We start from the raw sequence: 20,359 nt of genomic DNA on the forward strand, positions 1-20,359 counted from the left end.
TACACCCTGACTAGCCCTTCCTATAGCCTGACACCCCACGCCTGGGACCGTCATGTCACCACTTGGATTGTGCAGTGCCATGTGGCAGGCAGGGCCCACAGGAGGGGATGCAGCCAGGGGAGCAGAGGCTAGCTGTGCCTGTGGGAAGCCAGGGTAAGAAGCATGGTGTTTGGCACAGGGTATCCCCATCACTCTGAGAATCTCTCTCCTGCAGTCACAGCAGCTTTCACCCTGCCCTGCAGGAGCTTCTAGGGTTGTCCAGTCCCATATGCAAGGGGAAAGAATCTCCACTTGCCCCAGGAGGGCCTTTACACAGAGACCCAGGATAGGGCTCACCATCCTTATCCTCTTAAGGGACAGAGTACAGAGCCCAGGTACTCTCCAGCAGCCCTCTCCAGGCTATGAAGGACCTTGAGTCCCTGCAGAGAAATCTGTATGCATGACATCTTGTTGCAGATTACACTTACAGCCCCCTCCTCACTGTACACCCTTACAAGATCAGGTGCCTTCCCCACACACTCCAACCGGCAGGACCAGCGACAAAGCAGGCTGACACCTAGTATTCGCCCAGAGTTGCTGCAGAGTAAAATTCAGGCCCTGCCTGTAGCCTCTCTATGCTGAGCCTTACACACACACACATACACACACCAGAACAGTTCAGAAATGCAGAGCAGCAGCACGGTTCTTGCTTCACAGCCCATATGCTGCATTCCCTGGGCCACGCAGAAGCAGAAGTCCTGATACAGAACCAGAGTGGAAAGCAGACACTTGTCTGCTCGAAGAAAAGTACAGGAGCTGCCTTGTCTTAGAGGTGCTCTGCAACAGCCTCCAGCATGTCTCTCCCCTATACAGGCACAGAAAAGCCCTTTATCCAGCCAGCAGCAGAGAAGGTCATAATTTCCTAGATATCAAAGGCAGAGAGGTCCAGGGCTTTACCCAGCCTCATTGCCCTTCAAAGCAGGGCAGGGAGCCTCACACAGGGGCTCTCCCACCTCACATAGCCTCTCGCTGCATCAGGGCAGCTCTCCAGGATGTAGGTGTCTATACAGAGGTATTGAGAGCAGCAAATCTGCCTCACATGACAGTGAATGAGCTCTACCAAGCACACTTTCCTTTAAACAGTCAAGGGTACAAAAGTCATCTATCTAACTTGATGATCAGCCCCAGGCCCTCCAAAATGACAGTGGATGTTCCTGTGGTACTTGTAAACCAAGATGTAGTCAACTCCCCTCTTCCCCTCCTGGATAAATTACCACACTGAGGCCCTTCAGCCTCCCCATCTCTGGCATGTTTCCCTATCACATACATTCCTGTTCCTGTGCTTCAGTGTATCTGAAGTGAGGACATGAGAACAACCAAGCACAATGTCCCACATCCTCCACGTGCTGGGACACGTGCTCCAGAGAGGGAGCACCCATGGTAGTGCTTTCAAGCAGGCCAGGTGAGCAGCCACAGGAGCAGACTCCTTGTTTGCAGGTGCTCCCTGCCACAGAGACGATTTGCCAAGCAAGTGCCAAGCACTCAGCACCCTGCAGCCAGCTGTCTCTCGAGGAAGAGATGATGACTGCCCCTGTCCCACCAGCAGAAAGACCCAACTCCCCACTGCAGGGCACAAGGCTTCCAGTCTTGTTATAGGAGCACAGAGAAGCTGAAATGCAACCACTAAATCACAGGTAAGAAACAGGCAAGAAACTCAAGACTTGAGCTCTGGGACTATGGGAAGAGGTAAGTTAGCACCTTATTGCCTGGTGCACTGAAGTTTGGCTACATAGTCACCCATCGCACTCCACAGAGAGGTGGGGTGCTAGGGAGCTGTTATCTCCCATCTGTGAGGAACTCTGAGGCCCCTCTGACCCAGGCTCACTGAATACATATCTAGTGGTGCTCAGCTACTCTAGGCCCTTGGTATGCAAAAAACCCCCCACCCCCAGGACAGAGCCACTGGGAGAGTGATGATGCTACACTCTGGAACATGAAACCTCAGCTGAAACATCATAACTCCTGTCTTCCTCAGGGAGGAGATGCCTGTTTGGACCTGCCAGTAAAAAGGGTGCAGGATTTTGGAGTTCTCTGCTTGCAAGCTAACAGGGCAGCACATGGACCCTCAGCAGCCGGGGACTGCAGAGCTGCCATCTCAGGGCAGCAGGTTCTGTTTGCTCATTTATCCAGCCAGCAAGAAAGAGGAGGCTCAGCTAAATGGACACACACACACAAACACACAGAGGAGTTGGAGCTGAAGCCACAACACAAGGAAAACAGGAACAGCAGGGACCAGAGGGACCAGGGAGCTGCATGGGAAAGGGAACCAGAGTAGTAACTTGGAGCCACAGGTGCTACCTTGGAAGTGGGAGAGTGGAAAGAGGTGCTGCACAAGGTCCGACATGGTACCTACATAACAGAAGAACATTCAGACGGTGCACAAGGGGCACAAGACACACAATGGCCAGGTGACAGACCACATGGCCTGGACAAAACATGACATGGCAGCCTGCTACAAGATGGGCCCTATCCAATCCCTCCTCCAGCAGTCCAGAGAAAAGAGCAAGGACACTGCCCCCACAGCCCATGCTCAGTTACACACAGCATCCAGTTACTCCTCCACAGCAAGGCTTCTGCAACAACTCTCCCTGCTCCCACCTCCAGCCCCACTGAGCTGCTGTGCCCCACACTTACTGAGGTCTCTCCAAGTCTTGTTCCACAGCTACTGCAACCTCGAGCTGCTTTCTACAGCAACAGGCCAGGCTTAGCAAGTTGCTCTGTGGGAGGCCTTAGCTTGCTCCACCACACATGCAAGGGTGTACAGTTCCCCAGGCACACACCCCACCCACTCCCCAGCCATTGGAGAAACATACTCCCCCAGCACTGGCCCTCCTCAGTCACTCAGAGCTCTACAACATGGGAAGCAGCTCCCCAACACACAGCCTCACACCCTGTTTCAGAAAAGAGCTGAGCAGGATACCTTTTCCACCAGTGCCTTGGCCACCTGGCTTGTTGTACAGATAGAGATCCTGGTCAGGTATGCTCCCACTGTGGTTGAAGTAGTGCTAATGAGAGCAACAAAAAAAAGACAGATTAGAGAACTTGTCTTAACCATCAGCAGAGGCCCACGTGTGTGAAAGGTCATCCCCAGACCTGTAACCAAATAACCCAGGCCTACTTAAAACACTTGCCAGCACAGCCTTCACCACTGTTGGGCTGAAGGAACCCCTGGAAGTTCTATAGAATTATATGGCACTACGCATCTGGCCTCACCCTCTATCCTTGCTATGGTCATGCTGAGGTGGTGGGTAGCTGCTTCCAATCTTTTATTCATCATGATGTTTCAGTCCTTAGATCTGAGAGATCCATACAAGTGGTCTTCTCCTGTGCTCCTGAGAGATGACTGTAGGCATGAGCTTTGTGGTTGCTGCTTTCTGCACAGCACGTGACCACTGTGAAAAGCAAGGCCTGTGCAGGTCAACCAGGAGGCGCTCAGTCCTGCAAAACTCCTCCAGGCTTCAGTGTTCTGTGTCAGTTCCTCCCTAACACTACACAGCAGAGCTGGGAACACGGTGACTGAGCTGCCCCAACAAATGCCCCCAGCAGCAGGTAGAAGCTGGGCAGACTGCTGTCCCAACTCACAGCTCTCCTCACCTTGAAGTGGTGTTCCACGTTGCTGTCCGTGTACTTTGGAGTGTGCAGGAAGATGAGCAGGTTCTGGCGCAGATAGTAGGCCACTGCATGCAGCCAAGGCAGGGCAGAGGGTGGCAGGGCGAACTGCAGGACCTCTGTGGGTGGCGTCCCAGGGGGCTGGATAAACTGCAGAAAAGAAGGCTTTTAAAACACAGCTGAGACTAGCAGCATGCCCTGGGGCTCTTATACTGATCCAAATTATGCCAGCTGGCTATGCAAAGCAAGAGTGTGATGGTCACAACCTAGGCCCATAGACAGCACCTTAAGACAGACAGGGGCAGATATTCCAGGGGTATTCACAGGCAGGCCCTGCCATGCTGCAAACTCCAGCAAAAGGGATCCCCCACCTACCCTGGCACTCACACAGTACATACCTCAGTGAATGCTAGCCTGAGCAAGCACTGGAGCAGGGAATGGGATGCAGCAAGTAGGAAAGTGTTATGGGCACTGGAATGAGCAGAGCAGATATCCAGTGAGATACCTCCACATCTGCTGGGGTCAGCTTGCAGTTCCGCACCAGCATCACAGTGATGATGTCCAGGGTGGCCTCATCCAGGCGTCTGCGCAGCACTTTCACCAACTCATCTGTGATCTCTGGCCCTGAAAAGTAAGCAGAGATACAAGCAGCTTTTTCATCCCATCCAGTAAGAATGACCACAGTCACCCCTCCCTGCCTGTTCAGGATGTACCACCCTCACACTCACTTCTCCCAGGGAACAGATCTTTCCTCACTACCAATTTCTTCAGGTCTCTTTTTCTACCCATTCATGACCACAAAAGACTGCTGGTACAGCAGGCAAAGACAAATGCACTCCTGCACACGGAAAGCTGGCATAAGCCACCTGGTCTGCAGGAGGTTTCATTGTGGGCCATGGATCCCTTCCTCACATTCCCATTCAGACAGAATGAACAGCAGCTCTGGGCTAAGGAAGAACAGCTTGCTCAGGAGGGAGATCCTTTCTCTGCTCTTTAAGCAAAGATGGCAGGGAGAGAGCTCTATTCCTCCACTTTAGATCAGCACAGTCCATCTGCTGCCAGCTGCTTTAACACTTACCTGCTGGGGCAACACCATGGACCATCAGCTGGATGTGCCTGTCTACCTGTCCCACAGGGCGGGCAGAGTCCACACTACGGCATGAGGCTGAGTCCAGAGAGGAACGAGAACCCTGGAGAAGCAAAACCAGCCACATAGAAGCAGTTTCTACATGAATTCTAGATTCATCACTGCCCTGGGCTGTCAGCAAGGTCAGGCAGAATTCACCCACTGCTGCCCCACTCCACACATCTACAATGTAAGTTTTATCCTACATAAAATCCAGGTTGCTGGAACTATTGACTTCCCTCCACTCCCAGAGAACAGCAGACTCACCATTACATCCTCAGTGTAAAGGGGCTCCTGGCTGCGTGTCAGCGCCAGCGAGCGAGATGCTGGACTAAGGATGCTCTCTGCTTCCCAAACCTTCCCACTGTAGGTGGTTTCAGTCAGTCTGAATGCAGGAGAAAGATGTGTCAGCCTTCATTCCCAAGCATGACAGCATCATACCTCCACAGAAGACCCACATCTTCCTTGCTCTCCCCTGTACACTTTCTGGGGAATCAGTCCTTACGATATGGAGCTTGTGGAACAATTGCTCTCTGTCTCCCTCAAAAAACTCATCCTTTTCCCTCCCATGTAAAGGCTTAGCACAGGGAGAGCAGGAGGGGCTTGGTTTGATGCAACTCTGACTCACTGGAAATCAGACATTTGCTGCTTGGATCACAGCAGGGTCCCTGAGGCTGGGCAGACACTTTCTTTCCCAAGGAGCTCTCAGTCTGTGTAATGCATGTGGCAGGGCAGGGTCAGGCCAACAAGTCATACTGGCTTCTTACCGGAGGTAGAAAACAGATTTAGTGGCACGTTCCTGGTAGACAAACATATTCTTCCTGTTCACCACAGAGAAGGCGTTGAGCACAGAGCGAAGTGCCTGGATAGCTGTGGGCAACGTGGGATGTTAGCTATCGCACATACCCTTCTATGGAGTGACAATCCAGCCAGAGGCCAGACTCTTGACAAGCAAAACGAGAGGAAACCTGGGCTGTACACACCTCGCGAGACCCCCATGTTGGGGCCCATCTTGAGGCGTGAATGCACGTGGATGAGTGTGCTCCACACAACATCACAAGCAAAGTGCCCTGGCATGAACTGCATGGTGGCAGCCAGGTAGTCCCGGGGCTGGTAGCTCTCCTCCACAGAGTAATCTACAAGAACATAGGACATAGCTGGGGCTGTAGCATGGAACTCACTGCATTTTTAGTCACTCATGGGCAGGCAATAGCACTGCTGCTGATGCATGGCCGAGGGAGTGGTCATACCGTCTGTGGGCATGACGCGCTGCCTGTATGAAGTATAGGGCGTCTCACTCTTCCAGATGTCCTCCTCGCTTTCTGCCACCAGTAATGAGTTGCATATGTGGCTGTCGTGCAGGTCCTGCAGCAGCAAGCGCTGCAAAGGATGAGAAAAGATTGGTTCTGTTGCTTGCACAGCCCAAAGAAGACAGCAAGGAGAAGGGCTTAGGGCCAGACTGAGTCCCTTTTCCTTTGCTGAACCAGCTTCCCAGGCCCTCCTCTGAGCTGGGCCTAGATCAGACAACCTCCAGAGGTCCCTTCTCATCTAAGCCATCTCATGACTGGCAGCTCTGTCCCTGCCCTCTGCAGATTTGTTACCTGGTTGACAACCCTGCAGATTTCACTGATCTTCTTCACCACCACCTGGTTGAGACTCTGGCACTCCCCTGGCTGCTCCTCTTCTGTCTCTGCTGACGCTGCCTTCTCCACACTCAGGCTGCTTTACAGGGAAGGGGAAACAGGGGTCAGCAGGGCACCTGGATAGTGCCTGTCCCTGTGCACTGGAAGCAGGAAACACAGTGGGGAAGGATGCCACCTTCCCCTCATGAAGCACCAGTCTAGCCCTGCAGCTCCCCACCCACACCTGGCAGAAGGGAGACCCTGTCCAGAGATGAGTGAGTGGCAATAAGATCCTGGTACAGAGAAGCAGTGGCCAGACAAGGGACCCTCCTTACCGTGTGTGGTAATAGACCTCCACTCGGTCCTGCTGGATTTTTATGATGAGCCAGAAGTCCGGCATGAGGGGACACCTGGGTTCCTGGTCACTCATTAGCGCCTCCTCGTACTCGGAGTCACTGCTTCCCCCATCATAACCTGCAATGTACCCTCACTTCAGTCCCAGGGCTGGCAAACCAGCCTCCTCCCTGGGCACAGCCAGCTCTGGGAGATCAGAGTCACTCACGAGCCCTCTCAGGGCTTAGGTGTCACCCCAGCCCAGGCTCACAGTCCCCCCACACCCCTGCACCACTATGTCCCTGCTAGCATCTGGCTGCAGGCTGTGGGTCACCCTGCCCCAGCAGACTCACCCAGGTGGTCAGAGTCCATGCTGCCCTGGCTCGACACCAGGCTCTGCACGCGGCTGGGACGCTGCTTGCTGGAGCCTGCAAAGAGAAGAGGGGTTTGATCATGAAAGCACATGCATGTGGGATGTATGAATGGCCTTAACTAGAGAAACATCACACCACAGGACAACCTGGCAGTGCTGGCCAGGGGGAGGTGGTGCTGGGGAACGGGGCTCTTGCAGCCATTACTGGAATCAACAGGAATTTCATGTCATTAGGAATATCAGTGCAGCAGGCACAGCCCAGCCCAGTACCCTGGGTAGTGTCAAGCAGTGAATTACCAGCACCCTGGCAAGGAAGAAACCAACAGTCCTGGGTACCAATTCTGATGCTTTGGGACTGGAACAGGAGTAGCAGTCATATTTTGTATGCCATGACCAGAACTAGGCTCTTCCTTTAAAAGTTCCCAAGGCTGAGGTACATCCTGCCCATATTCGCAGCTCCTACCTTCCCTACCCTGCGTTACAGAGTCAGACAGGCTTGCTGCAGATGGTGTCACCAATGGTGATTTCTCGCTGTTGCCTTTTTCAGAGGACGAGGATGGCAGTGACTGTATGGTTGTCTCTGGAGCTGCCTCCTCCAGGGAGTCGTGGCCAGGTGCTCTGCTTTGCTCAAGGCTCATTGCTTCTCCTGGGACCTGCACACAAGCCAAGGTTGCAAAAATGACCAGAAAAACAGGCACCGAGGAGTCCCATCATCCTCCTGCATCCTTCTACCTTCTGTTACCAGAGTGTCCCACACCATCCCACCAAGTCTACCTCTGTGTCTCACCTCATCCTGAGTGTGGCTGCCCCCACCTACGGGGTTTCCTGTGTCTGGCACAACACGTGTCTCACTCTCTGGCCACCCCCAGAGACCCCGGGCTTCTTCTGGGAGGACACAACTTGCGTGGTGTAGCTCAGAGCCCTCTGTCTCTGCTTCACTGCTCCCCTCCTGGCCTGCCTGGCCCAGGGCTGTCCTGGTGCCCCCTCCAGGTGGCTGCTGCAAGCCAGGTGTCCCTGAAGAGTTTGGAGCTGCTCGCCTGGAGTGCAGGCGGCTGATGGAGATGTAGTGGTAGTCACTGCCTTCTGCATTAAGCATGTAGCCCGGCAGAGCCATTCTTCTGAACTCCTGCAATACAGGGAAGAATAAGCATCCCAACAGCTAAGTGTATGATGCTGCCTCAGGGCTTTCTCTTTACCTCCTTAAACTTCTCCAGAGAGTGCTCAGGTCCAAAGACAAACTGGAGTAGCACCACCTCACTGTGGCAGCTGGGCCGCCCCTTGGAGTTGTAGATGTGGGTGGCCACTCGGTGCAGGATAGAGGTGCTGATGACCTGTGAGTGGCGCAGCGCAGACACAATCTCATCATCCAAGAGCCAGCGAATCTGAGCAAAGACAAAGAGCAAGACTTAGGGGACCTGCATTTGCAAGGATGCCCTAGTTCTGATCCAAGTCCCAACAGGATGAGGGCAGCCCCTCTCATCGCCCACATCCCTGAGCTCCTTCTGAATGTACCTAAGAAAAGATCTTTGGAAGAGAGGTCTGCCTTGTCCCACCCCAACCCCAGTAAGAGTTTTGTCAGGGTAATCCCACACTTCTGGGGGGCACAAGGCCCATGGTCTGTGCAATACCAGCAAGGCTCAACAGCCAGTTCAGTTGACTGAGGTTGCAGCTTGGAGCAGGCTAGAAAGTGTGGAACAGCAGCTGTGTGCTGTGGCCACATTACTCCAGCTGGAAGCACGAAGTAGGCAAGGCTGGCTCACCTCATTCATAGTGGCTTCAATGGCCTGCCTGTGCACTCCAGGGAGGTTGGAAAGCGCAGGGTGCCTAGGAGAGAGGAGAAGAATCAACCAGTCAGTGATGCTCATTCATGCAGCCACCACAGCACAGATCCTAGGCAGCAAAAGGAACCCATGAGGGGCTTGCTACACCTGTAGTGCCATACCTCTCATCTCCTGTGGATGGGAGCCGTTCCAAGTTGTGCATGATATCCTCATCTGAGCGGAAAGAGGATGGCTGCCCTGGAGAGCGTGTGAAGGACACGCTGCTCTCCGAGGTGCATCTGTCACAGGAGAGAGAGCAGGCTGAGCAACAGCTTTTGAGCCAGAGAGGATAAACAGACACAGGCTCCAGAGCAGAGAAAAGGGACCTCTAGAGAAGGTGAGCCTACCCTGGAAAAACTGTAGCCATCTTAGGGCTGTGGCAGGCTCTATGAGAAGGAGAATCTCAAGTCTCAGCACATGGAGAGGAGCTGAGACTGTCTGGCCTCTTTCCACCTACCTGTTGTGGAGAATGTCTGCATTCACAACTTCTATCTCCAGGGGCAGTGTCAGCACAAAAATGTCCAGGGTCACACAGAGGTCCCCCAAGTCAATGGTGTTCAAGCCCTGGCAGCTTTCCAGGCAGCCCAGAACTTCCCCTGGCGAGAAATCACAGATGAAGGGAATCAAGCTCTGCTTACACACATACACAGCAAGTACAGAGACTGCAAGAGGTGTCTGTCCCACACACTTGGACAGGCTCAAGAAGACCACCATCCTCCATGATCCTTTCAACCTTCCATGACCAATCCCACAGCAAGTGGGAGACCTGGTGAAAAAGCCCTTGTCTGATGCTAGGAGACCCAGTCCACAGGAACTGCTGTTTAGGACACAGTATGTTTGTTCCAGGGGCGGCTCACCCAGCAGGGACCTGACAGAAGCCCTGCTGCCCTTTAATCCCACAGCAAGGCTTACTCTTACCTAGACAAGTTGGCAGGGACTGCACGGGCATGGAGCTATGCTGGCTACGCAGCTTCACTGAGCAGGTAAGGTGCACAAAGAGTGGGGGCATCTCCTGCTCCAGGAACTCCTGCTCATTGAGTGAGTCCCCTCCCAGCACGCTGAAGGAGTCATCATCCTGGTTCACCGTGTTGGAGTCCGAGAGGGAATCTGTGTCTGGGAACTCATGCTCCAGCTTCTCACGGTACTCCACCTCCAGCTCTGGGTCGCTCTCTGTGGCAATGCAGCACCCAGACACAGTTCCTGTTGATACAGGTTTGCTGTTAGCAAACCAGGCCCATGTCCTCAGAAACCACACCAGACACAGCCAACCTCTCTGAAAGGCACCACCACAGTGAGACTACAGACATTTTCTTCTGCAGGACAGAGCAAGCAAATTTTACCTTCTTCAGCTGCCAGTTCTGCCTCTGACCCCTCCATGTCCTCACTGCCTTTCCTGTCTGCTTGATCCCGAGATGCCTCTTCCTGAGATGGAGAGAGGAAGGGCAGATACTAGAACAATGGCAGGCAGTGAAACAGGTTGTTGATGGGTCCCCCAGAGGGTTAGTCTACCCGTGGGTCTGCCAGCCCCAAATCCACATCTGACACCAAGCCAAGCTACTTCCCTCCACAAGAACTAAGTGCCTGCCAAGGCAGCACCATGCCTACCTCCTTCTTAGCTGATGGCGGGCAATAGAAGAAATAGTGAGGATTTGATGGCACTGGCTTGAAATGTAAACTTCCAATTTCCAGAAATTTTTCCTAAAAGAAAAATCCCAAACATGAAGCAAACATTCCACTCTACCCTTCTGTGGGAGCCAAGCCGAGCTTCCATGTTGCTCACCTGGATAATTTTATGCAAGTCAGGGTGTGCCTGGCAGGGCTGTCCAATTTCCAGCAGCGAGAGGGGAAACTCTGAACAGCAGCTGGTGCCCATACTGCTCTTTGGCTCCTCTGTGGGGCTAGCAATGTTATGGGAGTCCTGCTCGCTGTAGTCCTCCATTTCCGCGCTGACAGGATTGTGGACAGGTCAGACAGGCAAATCGAGAAATGAGGTTAGTTATATGTATCATCTATCCTGCAAGCATCCCACTTCACCGCACCCTACACCTCAACTGTATAAACATGATGTGACTTACATAGCCCCCACCCCTACACCCCAGAAACTCTCCTGCCACCCACTAATCCCAGTAAGTGCCCAGGCTGTCTGAAGCCAGACCAGAGGTAGTTTAACCACACTGATCCCACGGCCAGGTACCCTACACCATGCTACACAAGCTCTCTAGGAAACAGAGACATGTGGCTGAGTATAGGGACAGACCTGGAGCAATTTGAACTACCAACACCCAGTCCAGGGCACCTCACAGCAAATACCACCATGCCAGCACCCCTTGTGTCTTTGCACAGAGCAGAGTGCACAGCTCAGGCCCACACTCACTCAGCAGCTCCATGACAGAATCAGTCCCTAAAACTCAGAAAAAGCAGCCTAGGGAGTGGGATGCTGGTTGGTCAAAGTACTCCCCAGATACATGAACTAGTAATATAGATGCCAGATCTAGATGTAATGTATCACAAGCTGTACATGTTTATACAAACTGCATTGGGATAGGTGACTTGTAATACCTTATAAACAGAAAAGGCTTCCCAGTTTTTCTGGAGAATTAGCACTTGAAGTCACCTGACTTTCCCAACACTAAGCATTCTTCAAAACCACAGCCTTATCTCAATGACTTACAGTATAAGAAGAAACAGGATTGGGGATTCCCAACAAATGCTAGTGAATTCACATAAAGGAACTGAGAACAGTCATGTGAAAACAGAGGACAAAGGACCTAAAGAAGGTGTTTTTTCAACAGACACTAAGGCACAGTAGAGTACTTTTTCCCCTCCTTAAGTTTCCGGAGGCAATAAAAATCTCAAATACCCTAAGGAACAAAAGCACAGAAGTTTAGCACCAAGCATATTCCAATTCTGCCTTGATATTTCTCTTGTGAATTTTCTTCCAGAGTTTTAATTAAACAAAAAAATCACACTTCATTCATTAAAAAAAGATGACAAACCTGTCATTTTCACCAGAGTCAATAGCAAACTCAAATGAGTCAAGCAGCAGGAGACGCATAATTTCTCCAGAAACAAGTCTGAGAGTTACTTGCAGACAAACTGCCCTCCAGCTCAAGCCAGATGGGACAGTAATGAGCTAAGACTACAAGAGAAAGCAGAAGGATGGATGTCACCAGATATTATAAAAAGAGAAGGTCCTGGTAGACACCATATCGGGTGAGTATCCCACTGGAAAGATAGGTAACATCCACTGTTATTGTATGTGGCTCTGTTAGACTCTGTCCTTCTGGCGGCCAGTAGAAGATGCTTGAAGAAAGATCTGTGCTGGCCCAATACTAAGAACAGAACCAAGACCAAGGTGGGCCCCTACCTTGATTCAGAGACCAAGACACCCCGTTCCCTAGAGTTCTGCTCCTCTTCCTGCTCTATGCTGCCCACTTGGAAACTGGCTGTCTTGGAGTGTGTACAGAAATGCTGGTGGCTCTCTCGGAATGAGCGGACATGGCTGCACACCGTCAGCAGAAAGTTTGTGATATCAATCTCTTGGAGCAGCTCCTCACAGTAATCCATGGCTGTAAGTAGGTCCTGGGAGCTGATGCTGTGTGACTGCTGAAGGCTCTTGAACAGCCCTATAGACCAAACACAGTGTTTGAGTGCCCCACTGCAAGGATGCAAGGCTGTGGGAGTTAGGCAATACCCACATACAGATTTTCACTAACAGAGAGTTGCAGTCAGCACAGGTGCTGGGAGACAAGACTCAGCCAGGGTGCCTAACGCTACATGTTAGCCTGGGCTTGTGCCATGCCAGAGTGCCCATGGGATCTGCCACCCTGAAGGTGAGAGAAGAAAGTCAAAGGGACCTGCCTCCACAGCACTCCACAGGCCCAGAACAGCCTATGCAAGGCCCATAGGGAATGCACAGAGGCATCTTTAAATCCCTTCTGGTGGGAGATTAGTCCCACAGATCCCCCCTTTTGCTTGGCGTAAGATCAGAAGAAAAATGAGACAGTGCTTTCTTAAACTCAGATCCAGGGTCCAGCCCCAACCCCGCCTCAGCTCCCATTGCACTGCTCCTCACCTTTCACGTAGCACTGGTGGGAGTGCTCCTGCAGCAGCGTGCAGTAACTCACCAACTCCTTATGCTTGTGGTCTAGCCAAGCAGTAGTAGGAGGACGTTCCAGAGACTGGGACCTGGAAAAGAGGAACCACAGCCTTCAGCACCAGTGAAGCTCGTTTTAGACTATAGATGGCTCTGGCAGCAGTAAAGCGGGGCCCTAGGGCATGCGCAGGCAGTGGCTGCTGTAAGGCAGAGAGGCTAAACCAAGAGAAATGCAGGGCTAGAGCCAGCCTCTTGTCAAGGAAGCTCCTCTGTTTCCTGTCTAGGAATCAAGTATGGTTGATGTTACCTGAAAAAGATGTCCCGGGGAGGACGGTGCGCCCGTGGGCTGACAAGCTGCTCTCGTAACAACTCCAAAGAGCAGCTATAGATGTAAATGGGGCAGCGAAATCGGCGGCACTCGCCTAGCTCAGATTGCGAGTTCTGGCGACAGAAGGAGATATGCACATCTCTCCGGGAGGGGCCACCCTGTTCTCCAGCATCATGACTCACTTCTGCAAAAGAAATAGTCCTGAGATAAAGGCCTTCAATGGGATCCTCACTCCTGGCCTGAGAGGTGACAGCCCTCACAGCTGCATCCGCAAGTAGGCACTGGTTTTACAAGCTTCTTGCCACTCAAACCCCAGGGGTCATTCTCATCACCCAGCACCCAAGCACTCAGCCCAGTGCTTTGTTTTGCTATACTGGTCCCCTTCTTGGGCAGCTCTAACCATTCATCAGCACCTCCTGCAGCAGCAAAACCTGCCATCCCCATTGCAGGCCTCGCTGACCAGGTGCTGTGCAACCAGTTCCCACATAACCTCAAGACACTACCTGTGCTTCTCTCTCAAGACGTGTTGCAGGTAGTGCCAGTCTGGGTCACAGGACAAGACTCACTCGCTTTCCAGTGTAGCCCAGTACTGCCATTCCTAGTAGCCTCTATCTACCTGCAACCTCGTTGTCCACGGGGACCCAGCCTTGGGCCATGGGCACTCAGCTCATGTTACACTCCCTCACCTCCCATGAACATCATGAAAGCTGGCTGAGGCTTCACTGTGCCCCTTGTCCTGACCCTAACTGCTGACTGTCAGACAGGAGCTGAGAGCCTGAAGCAGTCTGTTATTCCTACTGCTTCAATCTGCCCAGTAGTGTGCTTGGGAATAGCAAGAATATTTCCCTAATACTTTAGCAAAGTGCTATCTTGAGGGCAGTACCGTGGGCTGGTGTTATGCTGAGGGTAGGCAATGGCACTGCAGCATCTCCTTCTTCACCCTCAGTCCTGACTTGCTCTGCACAGACAGGTCCCAGGGTATCCTCTCCAGACCGACTTTCATCTTTCAGAGGTTTGTCCAACCCACAAGCCACCAGCTTCTGTACATCTGGAAGAAAACAAAATAAAATCACCCTCTGTTCAGTGAGAGCAGTTTAACCCCTCCATCTACATTCTCAAGAGGGCAGATATTCCTGCTACTACTTTGTGTGTGGGAGCAGCTCCAAAGAGTAACTCCAGCTGAGCCTAGCAGCTTGCACCAGCAGCTCAGTGGAAGCCAGACTAGTGCCAATGCCCAGAAGCAGGGACTCTCCCAGACCATCCCATCAGCAGTCTCCTTACTCCATTCAGTAACAACCTCAAGGGCTGTACTGGGAAAACAGCCCAATGGTTGCAGCCAGCAAATGACTTGAAGCGACATCCCCTGCCTGAAAACAGTATGTGGGCAACACCATGTCCAAGGAGAGAAGAGCATGACATTCAGCACTGTGAACTGATCTATGCCAGGCCATATGGTGCAAAAAGACTGGGTCTAGACTCCATTGTTCCAATTGTCTCTTCATCCTGCCAGAACCGATTCTGCTTCTGCTGTTTTCTTGAGGAGGTCCTTGAGATGGCTGCCTCCTTGCCCTCCCCACAAGAGGTGGTCTCACCTGAGAAGGTGGCTGGCAGGAAGGTCAGGAACACATGCTGCGGGTTGACCAGCTTGGCATAGCATCGCCACTGTGGGGGAAAGGGTCCCGTGGTGTCACTCAGGGTCACGTCATCTTCAGGCAACTCTGTGTTGCCGAGGCTCTGATGAAAGAGCAGAAGCTGGATAAGCTCACAGCACACAGCACAGGCATGAGGCAGGTAGCAACCACACAGAGCAAGTTCCTCCATGACTGCTGGTCAGCATAGTGCTGAAATCACCCTGGCCACCCCCTGCACCATTCTCAGAGCAGCCTGGCTCCCGGAAACACAGCATAAACAGCCAGGAAATGCTTAGTCAGCCTTGCTGGGTCCAGTTCTGACCTGCAGGCAGTGACTGCCCATAGGTTCTGCGTAATCTGCAGCACAGCATCAGTGCTGCTGTAACAGGCTAGATCCATGGCAAGTGCAACTATCCACACGCCTACCATATTCCTGCTTGACTTCAGCCAAGCAAGAAGAAATCAAATGCACATTGCATTCTAGAAAAATGGAAAAAACTCCCACACAATCAGACCTGCAAAGCTACATTTTGTAGCCACTATAATTCTGCTGTGTTATAGCTGGAGCTTTGCAGGGCTACAGCTAAACTGCTGCCAAGCATGGGGAAAACACCAGCCTTTCAATCTATTCTCAACTCTTCTACTAACTCTCCTGCTGTTCACCAGCCTTGCCTTCAGAGGGGGCTCAGGAAAGGGACAGCAGCACAGCAGTACCTGCAGAGTACTTGTGGAGCCAGTCATATCCCTGGTGACATTGCTGCCAACAAGATGATAGGATGCAGAAGCATCCTGCTGCTCCAGGGTCCCAGAGGCTTTCAGGGTTTCTTCTGAAATGGAGCACAGAGAAACCAGCCTGAGAAACACCAGTTGAGGAGAGACTTGAAAGCAAAGCTCCTGAAACACCCCAGCTCCTGGTAGCACTGCTGCCATGCTTCTGGCCCTTACCTCTGATCACAGGGAGTGTGAAAGGGGGTTGATGGCCATCACGATCCCGTTGCAGAACCTGCTCCATGAAAGCCACGTGATCAGCATCAGACATAGGGATCTCCCGGTCACTGAGGTCATGCTGCAGGCAGCCATGGAAGAGGTTTAGTAGCATTTCATTGGGCACAAACGAAGAGTCCTTGGTCACCTCCTCATTCTCTGCTCCAAAACAGAACCACGGCAGCTTCAGAGACAGCATCTCCACAGCCACCACCTGTCCAGGCCCCCAAGAGACAGCCCTTTGCAAAGTAATACTTCCACACAGCCAAGAGTTCTCCCCAGAACCTCTGCAAGGCTGACCTGAAGAGTGCTGAAGTAGTTGCCCTGCACTGACTCACCCTGCTACTGTAACTGTTCTGAAGATGTTTGGGGCTAAAGACAAGAAACCACTACCACAAAGCAACCATCTAGGTTTAACATTTTCAAAAGCAACTCTTCCAAAGGTCTCATCCCAAGACAGACATACCTGGACAGCCCTAGGGCTGCAGAGAGGGGATAAACAGCACAAAGCTACTGAAAGAGTCATGGCAGCTCTCACCCAATGCTGCCCAAGGAGACAAGCACAGAGCAGGGTGTCCATAGCCATGGAAGAGGACAAGAGGAGGCAGGTGGTGAAGAGGCACTTACCTTTTGCCAGCATTAGGAAGAACATTTCAACCTGCTGGCACCTGGGCAACAGCTTCATTAAGTTAAACTGGAATGGAATCTCATGCACTCGAAAACCAGCCCCCATGTCTGGATCTGCAACAAGAATTGGGAAGGTAGCATGCCTGTGGGCACCACATAGGCCTGCCTCCTAGGCCACCTCCACGTGCACAGTGCCAGTCCTAAACACAGTGCAGGTAACACAAGCGAAGATACAACACTGTCCCAACTCCCTCTGCTTTGGAGGGCAGAGTGATACAAAGAATGAATGTGAGGAAAGGACAAAGCCTGACAGAGGCTGCAGGTTGTGAGCTATCTACAGAGAGGTACCTCGTACAAGGAGGGACAGGGAGCCACCACAAGGCCTTGCAGAGCTCGGGCCCAGAGCTACCAGGGGATAAAAACTGAACACCAGTGTTGCAGGTAACACTGTTGGAAAGCAATGACCATGCTGGGAGCCAGAGGCAGCCTGAATTACCAGTGTAGTCAGAGAGAAATAACGTATGCTCTTGGGAGAGATCTCCCATCTGTCAGGCTCTGCACATCCCTGCAGGCATTTCCCGTCCTCTTCCTCAGGAAGAAGTTTCTGCCCTCCAGGCCCTGAGCTTTCCTGGCCCTCTTCCTCCTCCCACAAGGCCAGTGATATCAGGTTGCTCAAAGCCCCATCCAACCCAGCCTTGAACACTCCCAGGAAGGGGGCAGCCACAGCTTCTCTGGGCAACCTCATCCAGTGTCTCACCACCCTCACAGTAAAGAATTAGATTATTATATCTAATCTAAATCTACCCTCTCTCAGTTTAAAACCATTACCCCTTGTCTTATCCCTGCACTCTGTGATAAAGTGTCCCTCTCCACCTTTCCTGTAGCCCTCTAAGTACTGGAAGGCCACTATAAGGTCTGCCCAGAGCCTTCTCTTCTCCAGGCTGAACCCCAACTCTCTCAGCCTGTCCTCACAGGGGAGGTGCTCCAGCCCCCTGATCATCTTCGTGGCCTCCTCTGGACTCATTCCAATAGGTCCGTGCCCTTCTTATGTTGGGGGCCCCAAAGCTGGACACAGCACACTGCACGTGGGATCTCACAAGAGTGGAGTAGAGTGTGAGAATCCCCTCCCTCGACCTGCTGGGTCATGCTTCTTTTGATACAGCCCAGGGTATGGTTGGCATTCTGGGCTACAAGTGCACATTGCTGGGTCATATGATCCAAGAGGGTTCCCTTAGGTTCTGTCCTCAGACTTTGGGATGATCTTGGCTCCCTCAAACCCACTCAGTACCTGCTGTGTTATTCACTGCAAGGCAAGCAAACAAAAGATCTAGGTTGGGATGAACTAGTGAGAAGAAAGCGAAAATAGCGAGGTTCTGGAACTGATTGCCTGACAAGGGTGAACTCTCCTGGAACATACTCCTGGAGTTCTCAATGTACTTTGTTATTCATGTCAGATCAGATACACAATTCTATCCTGAAGGAAGAGAACAGACCAGAGCTCCTAAGGTCCCCTTCCCCATCTTTGTGGGCTAATGGAGCATTCACAGAGTATCCAGAGATAAACAGGACCACCAGAAAGCAAGCATCCCACAAACTGCGCTGGAAACTACATCTTGTAACCAAGAACAGAGGAGCTCATCCTTCACATCATTTACAACTTCTGTACAACCCTCTACCCAGGCATACCCTGACCAACACTATACAGGTGAGCTCATCTTCTGTCTGCTCACAGAACTACAGAATGGTTGAGGTTGGAAAGGACCTCTGCATGTCGTCTGGTCCAAACCCCTGCTTAAGCAAGGTCACCTAGTCACCTCTCCAGCCAGGGCAGAAAGCCTCAATGCTTTTTTGGCCTTCCAAGGATGAAGCCATTTCTCTGGCAGCTTAGCACAAGCGCAAGAAAGAGACCCACAGCCATCAAGAAAGTCTGGAAAATCATTGCCAAAATACCTGTTCCGCCTTCCAGAAACCTCTAACGGGCCCCGAGACATTCAGGGCCTAGCTGCCTCTTGCTCCATCAAACCCGCTAGGACGTATATGCTGGACTCACCTTCAGTAGCTTTGCTGTCTGAAGGAGGGCAGACCCACTCCTTGTTCTGGCACAACTGGCTGATGTACTCAAAGGTCAGCATGGTGGCAATGCACGCAAGGTCCCGGGGATAGAGCTGCAATAATCAGTCAAGGCTCAGCTGTATGCAGCAGAATTACTACCCCCAAATGCAGAAGAAAACAGTCTAAAAGCAAGGAGAAGAAACACCCATAATCCCATCCCCTGAGTTGCTCTATTCTCATCATTGCTCCCTCCTCCTCCACCAGCCCTTTAGTCTCTTTTTGCCTTGTTCAGAAGGTGCATTGGCAGTACTGCCTGCAATCCCTGCTCTGGGCCAGCTCACTCTCCTCCAATGGGATGGCTCTTGACAAAGTAATTGGTATATTCCCACCTATTCCAAAAACCTTTTCTGTCCAGTAGCCCAGTTCCTCTTTTAGAAATCTCAAGCTCTTTTGTTAAGCATACCCATCTCTTCTGGCCCTCAATAATTCCCCTGTAGTGTTATGGTGCACTTGCAACGAAACCTTCTCTCTCCACAAAAGAGACCATGCCCCTACCCCTTCAGGCACTCACCGCTTTAGGTATTTTCTGGTAGGGTAAGCCATGGAGGTGCTTCCAGTTCTCAGCAGTACTGTGGACATGGCCACTCTGTGGCTCCACCCAGCACTCAGTGACCAGGTTCAGTTCTGTATCCACCTCAATGGCTTCTACCTCTGTATCATTGTCATCATCTGTGGAAAAGCTGGAGGAAAGACATAAAGCAAGTCCTGTAAGACGGCACAGAGCCAGCAGCCCGCTGCAGCTCCTCTCAGTGAAAGCAGCCACGTAAACCCTGGGTTTGCAGACAAAGCCCCATCTAACTGGTGAGCAGTCTGACAGCTGGTTGTCTGGACTAGATGATGGGGTTCCCATCACCTTCCCACACTGCCCACAAAGAGCAAGTGTGGAGCCATGAGTTCACTGCCAGCCCTGCCTGGGAGCAGGACAACAGCCTCACCTGTCCTTGGTGGAGGTGGAGTGGGGTGGGAAGAGGAGGTACTGGACGACACAGGTGTGCTTCTCCCTGCCACTGCTGCTCTCATTTGAGCCATCAATCTGGAGGGGAGACACTGCATGAGACTGGGCAGCAGCAACAGCCCACACCTACCCAGTGCCACCCCTACGCAACACAGCCCCACCGCCCAGCTCCACTAGCAGCGGTGGAGAGGAGGAGCCTGTCGCAGCCTCAAGAACTCTTCCAGCACAGCACATCTCTACCAGAAAAGCAAGTTTCCAACTATAGATGAAGACATGAAAATGCCCAACCCACAAGCTGCTTTACTTCAGGGAAGGAGGCAGGTCTTTCTGTACATGTCAAGGGGGTGTGCTAGAAGGAGATAGCAAATCCCATCACCAGAAGGTGAATCCACCTCAGAAGCAGCAAAGAAGTACTGTGTCGACACTGCAGCACCCAACCTCACCTTTATGGGCAGCTCCAGCACCATATTGATAATTCCATCCCCGCTGGACGCAAAGTGGAAACCCTCTGACAGACGGACCCTGGCAACAGAGAGGCAGTCAGATGTGGAAGATTTCTCTACTCATACTGCAAGCCTTAAATAAAGGAATGATTGTACCCTTCACCCCATAACACCTTCCTTCCCAAGACAGAGCTACACAAAGAAAACAGGGAGATGTGACACTTTGCACAGGACGCTTTGCCTGTGTGAAGATCAGCATAT

General features: G+C 52.1%; 1 protein-coding gene across 3 annotated transcripts in view; it reads right to left on the reverse strand.

Annotated features, from left to right (window-relative positions):
- Window positions 1-20,359, reverse strand: part of SZT2 (SZT2, KICSTOR complex subunit) — a 58,560-nt gene that overhangs the window by 18,150 nt on the left and 20,051 nt on the right. For all 3 annotated transcript variants that reach the window (XM_026853839.1, XM_026853840.1, XM_026853841.1), the window contains 34 exons: window positions 20,099-20,177; window positions 19,636-19,733; window positions 19,212-19,380; window positions 18,639-18,753; window positions 16,589-16,702; window positions 15,923-16,120; window positions 15,692-15,804; window positions 14,939-15,080; window positions 14,230-14,394; window positions 13,326-13,530; window positions 12,998-13,110; window positions 12,290-12,548; window positions 10,703-10,868; window positions 10,528-10,620; window positions 10,263-10,344; window positions 9,841-10,122; window positions 9,380-9,518; window positions 9,045-9,161; window positions 8,863-8,926; window positions 8,299-8,484; window positions 7,890-8,228; window positions 7,566-7,755; window positions 7,083-7,157; window positions 6,732-6,870; window positions 6,376-6,496; window positions 6,025-6,154; window positions 5,758-5,910; window positions 5,542-5,644; window positions 5,042-5,159; window positions 4,727-4,838; window positions 4,154-4,272; window positions 3,634-3,798; window positions 2,960-3,044; window positions 2,338-2,388 (listed from right to left, as the gene is read on the reverse strand). In XM_026853839.1, the coding sequence (XP_026709640.1) occupies window positions 2,338-2,388; window positions 2,960-3,044; window positions 3,634-3,798; window positions 4,154-4,272; window positions 4,727-4,838; window positions 5,042-5,159; window positions 5,542-5,644; window positions 5,758-5,910; window positions 6,025-6,154; window positions 6,376-6,496; window positions 6,732-6,870; window positions 7,083-7,157; window positions 7,566-7,755; window positions 7,890-8,228; window positions 8,299-8,484; window positions 8,863-8,926; window positions 9,045-9,161; window positions 9,380-9,518; window positions 9,841-10,122; window positions 10,263-10,344; window positions 10,528-10,620; window positions 10,703-10,868; window positions 12,290-12,548; window positions 12,998-13,110; window positions 13,326-13,530; window positions 14,230-14,394; window positions 14,939-15,080; window positions 15,692-15,804; window positions 15,923-16,120; window positions 16,589-16,702; window positions 18,639-18,753; window positions 19,212-19,380; window positions 19,636-19,733; window positions 20,099-20,177 (4,799 nt within the window). The remainder of the gene's footprint in view (window positions 1-2,337; window positions 2,389-2,959; window positions 3,045-3,633; window positions 3,799-4,153; window positions 4,273-4,726; window positions 4,839-5,041; window positions 5,160-5,541; window positions 5,645-5,757; window positions 5,911-6,024; window positions 6,155-6,375; window positions 6,497-6,731; window positions 6,871-7,082; window positions 7,158-7,565; window positions 7,756-7,889; window positions 8,229-8,298; window positions 8,485-8,862; window positions 8,927-9,044; window positions 9,162-9,379; window positions 9,519-9,840; window positions 10,123-10,262; window positions 10,345-10,527; window positions 10,621-10,702; window positions 10,869-12,289; window positions 12,549-12,997; window positions 13,111-13,325; window positions 13,531-14,229; window positions 14,395-14,938; window positions 15,081-15,691; window positions 15,805-15,922; window positions 16,121-16,588; window positions 16,703-18,638; window positions 18,754-19,211; window positions 19,381-19,635; window positions 19,734-20,098; window positions 20,178-20,359) is intronic.

The sequence above is a fragment of the Athene cunicularia genome, assembly GCF_003259725.1.
Source record: "Athene cunicularia isolate RWA chromosome 8 unlocalized genomic scaffold, athCun1 chr8_part1, whole genome shotgun sequence".
Lineage (NCBI taxonomy): Eukaryota > Metazoa > Chordata > Aves > Strigiformes > Strigidae > Athene > Athene cunicularia.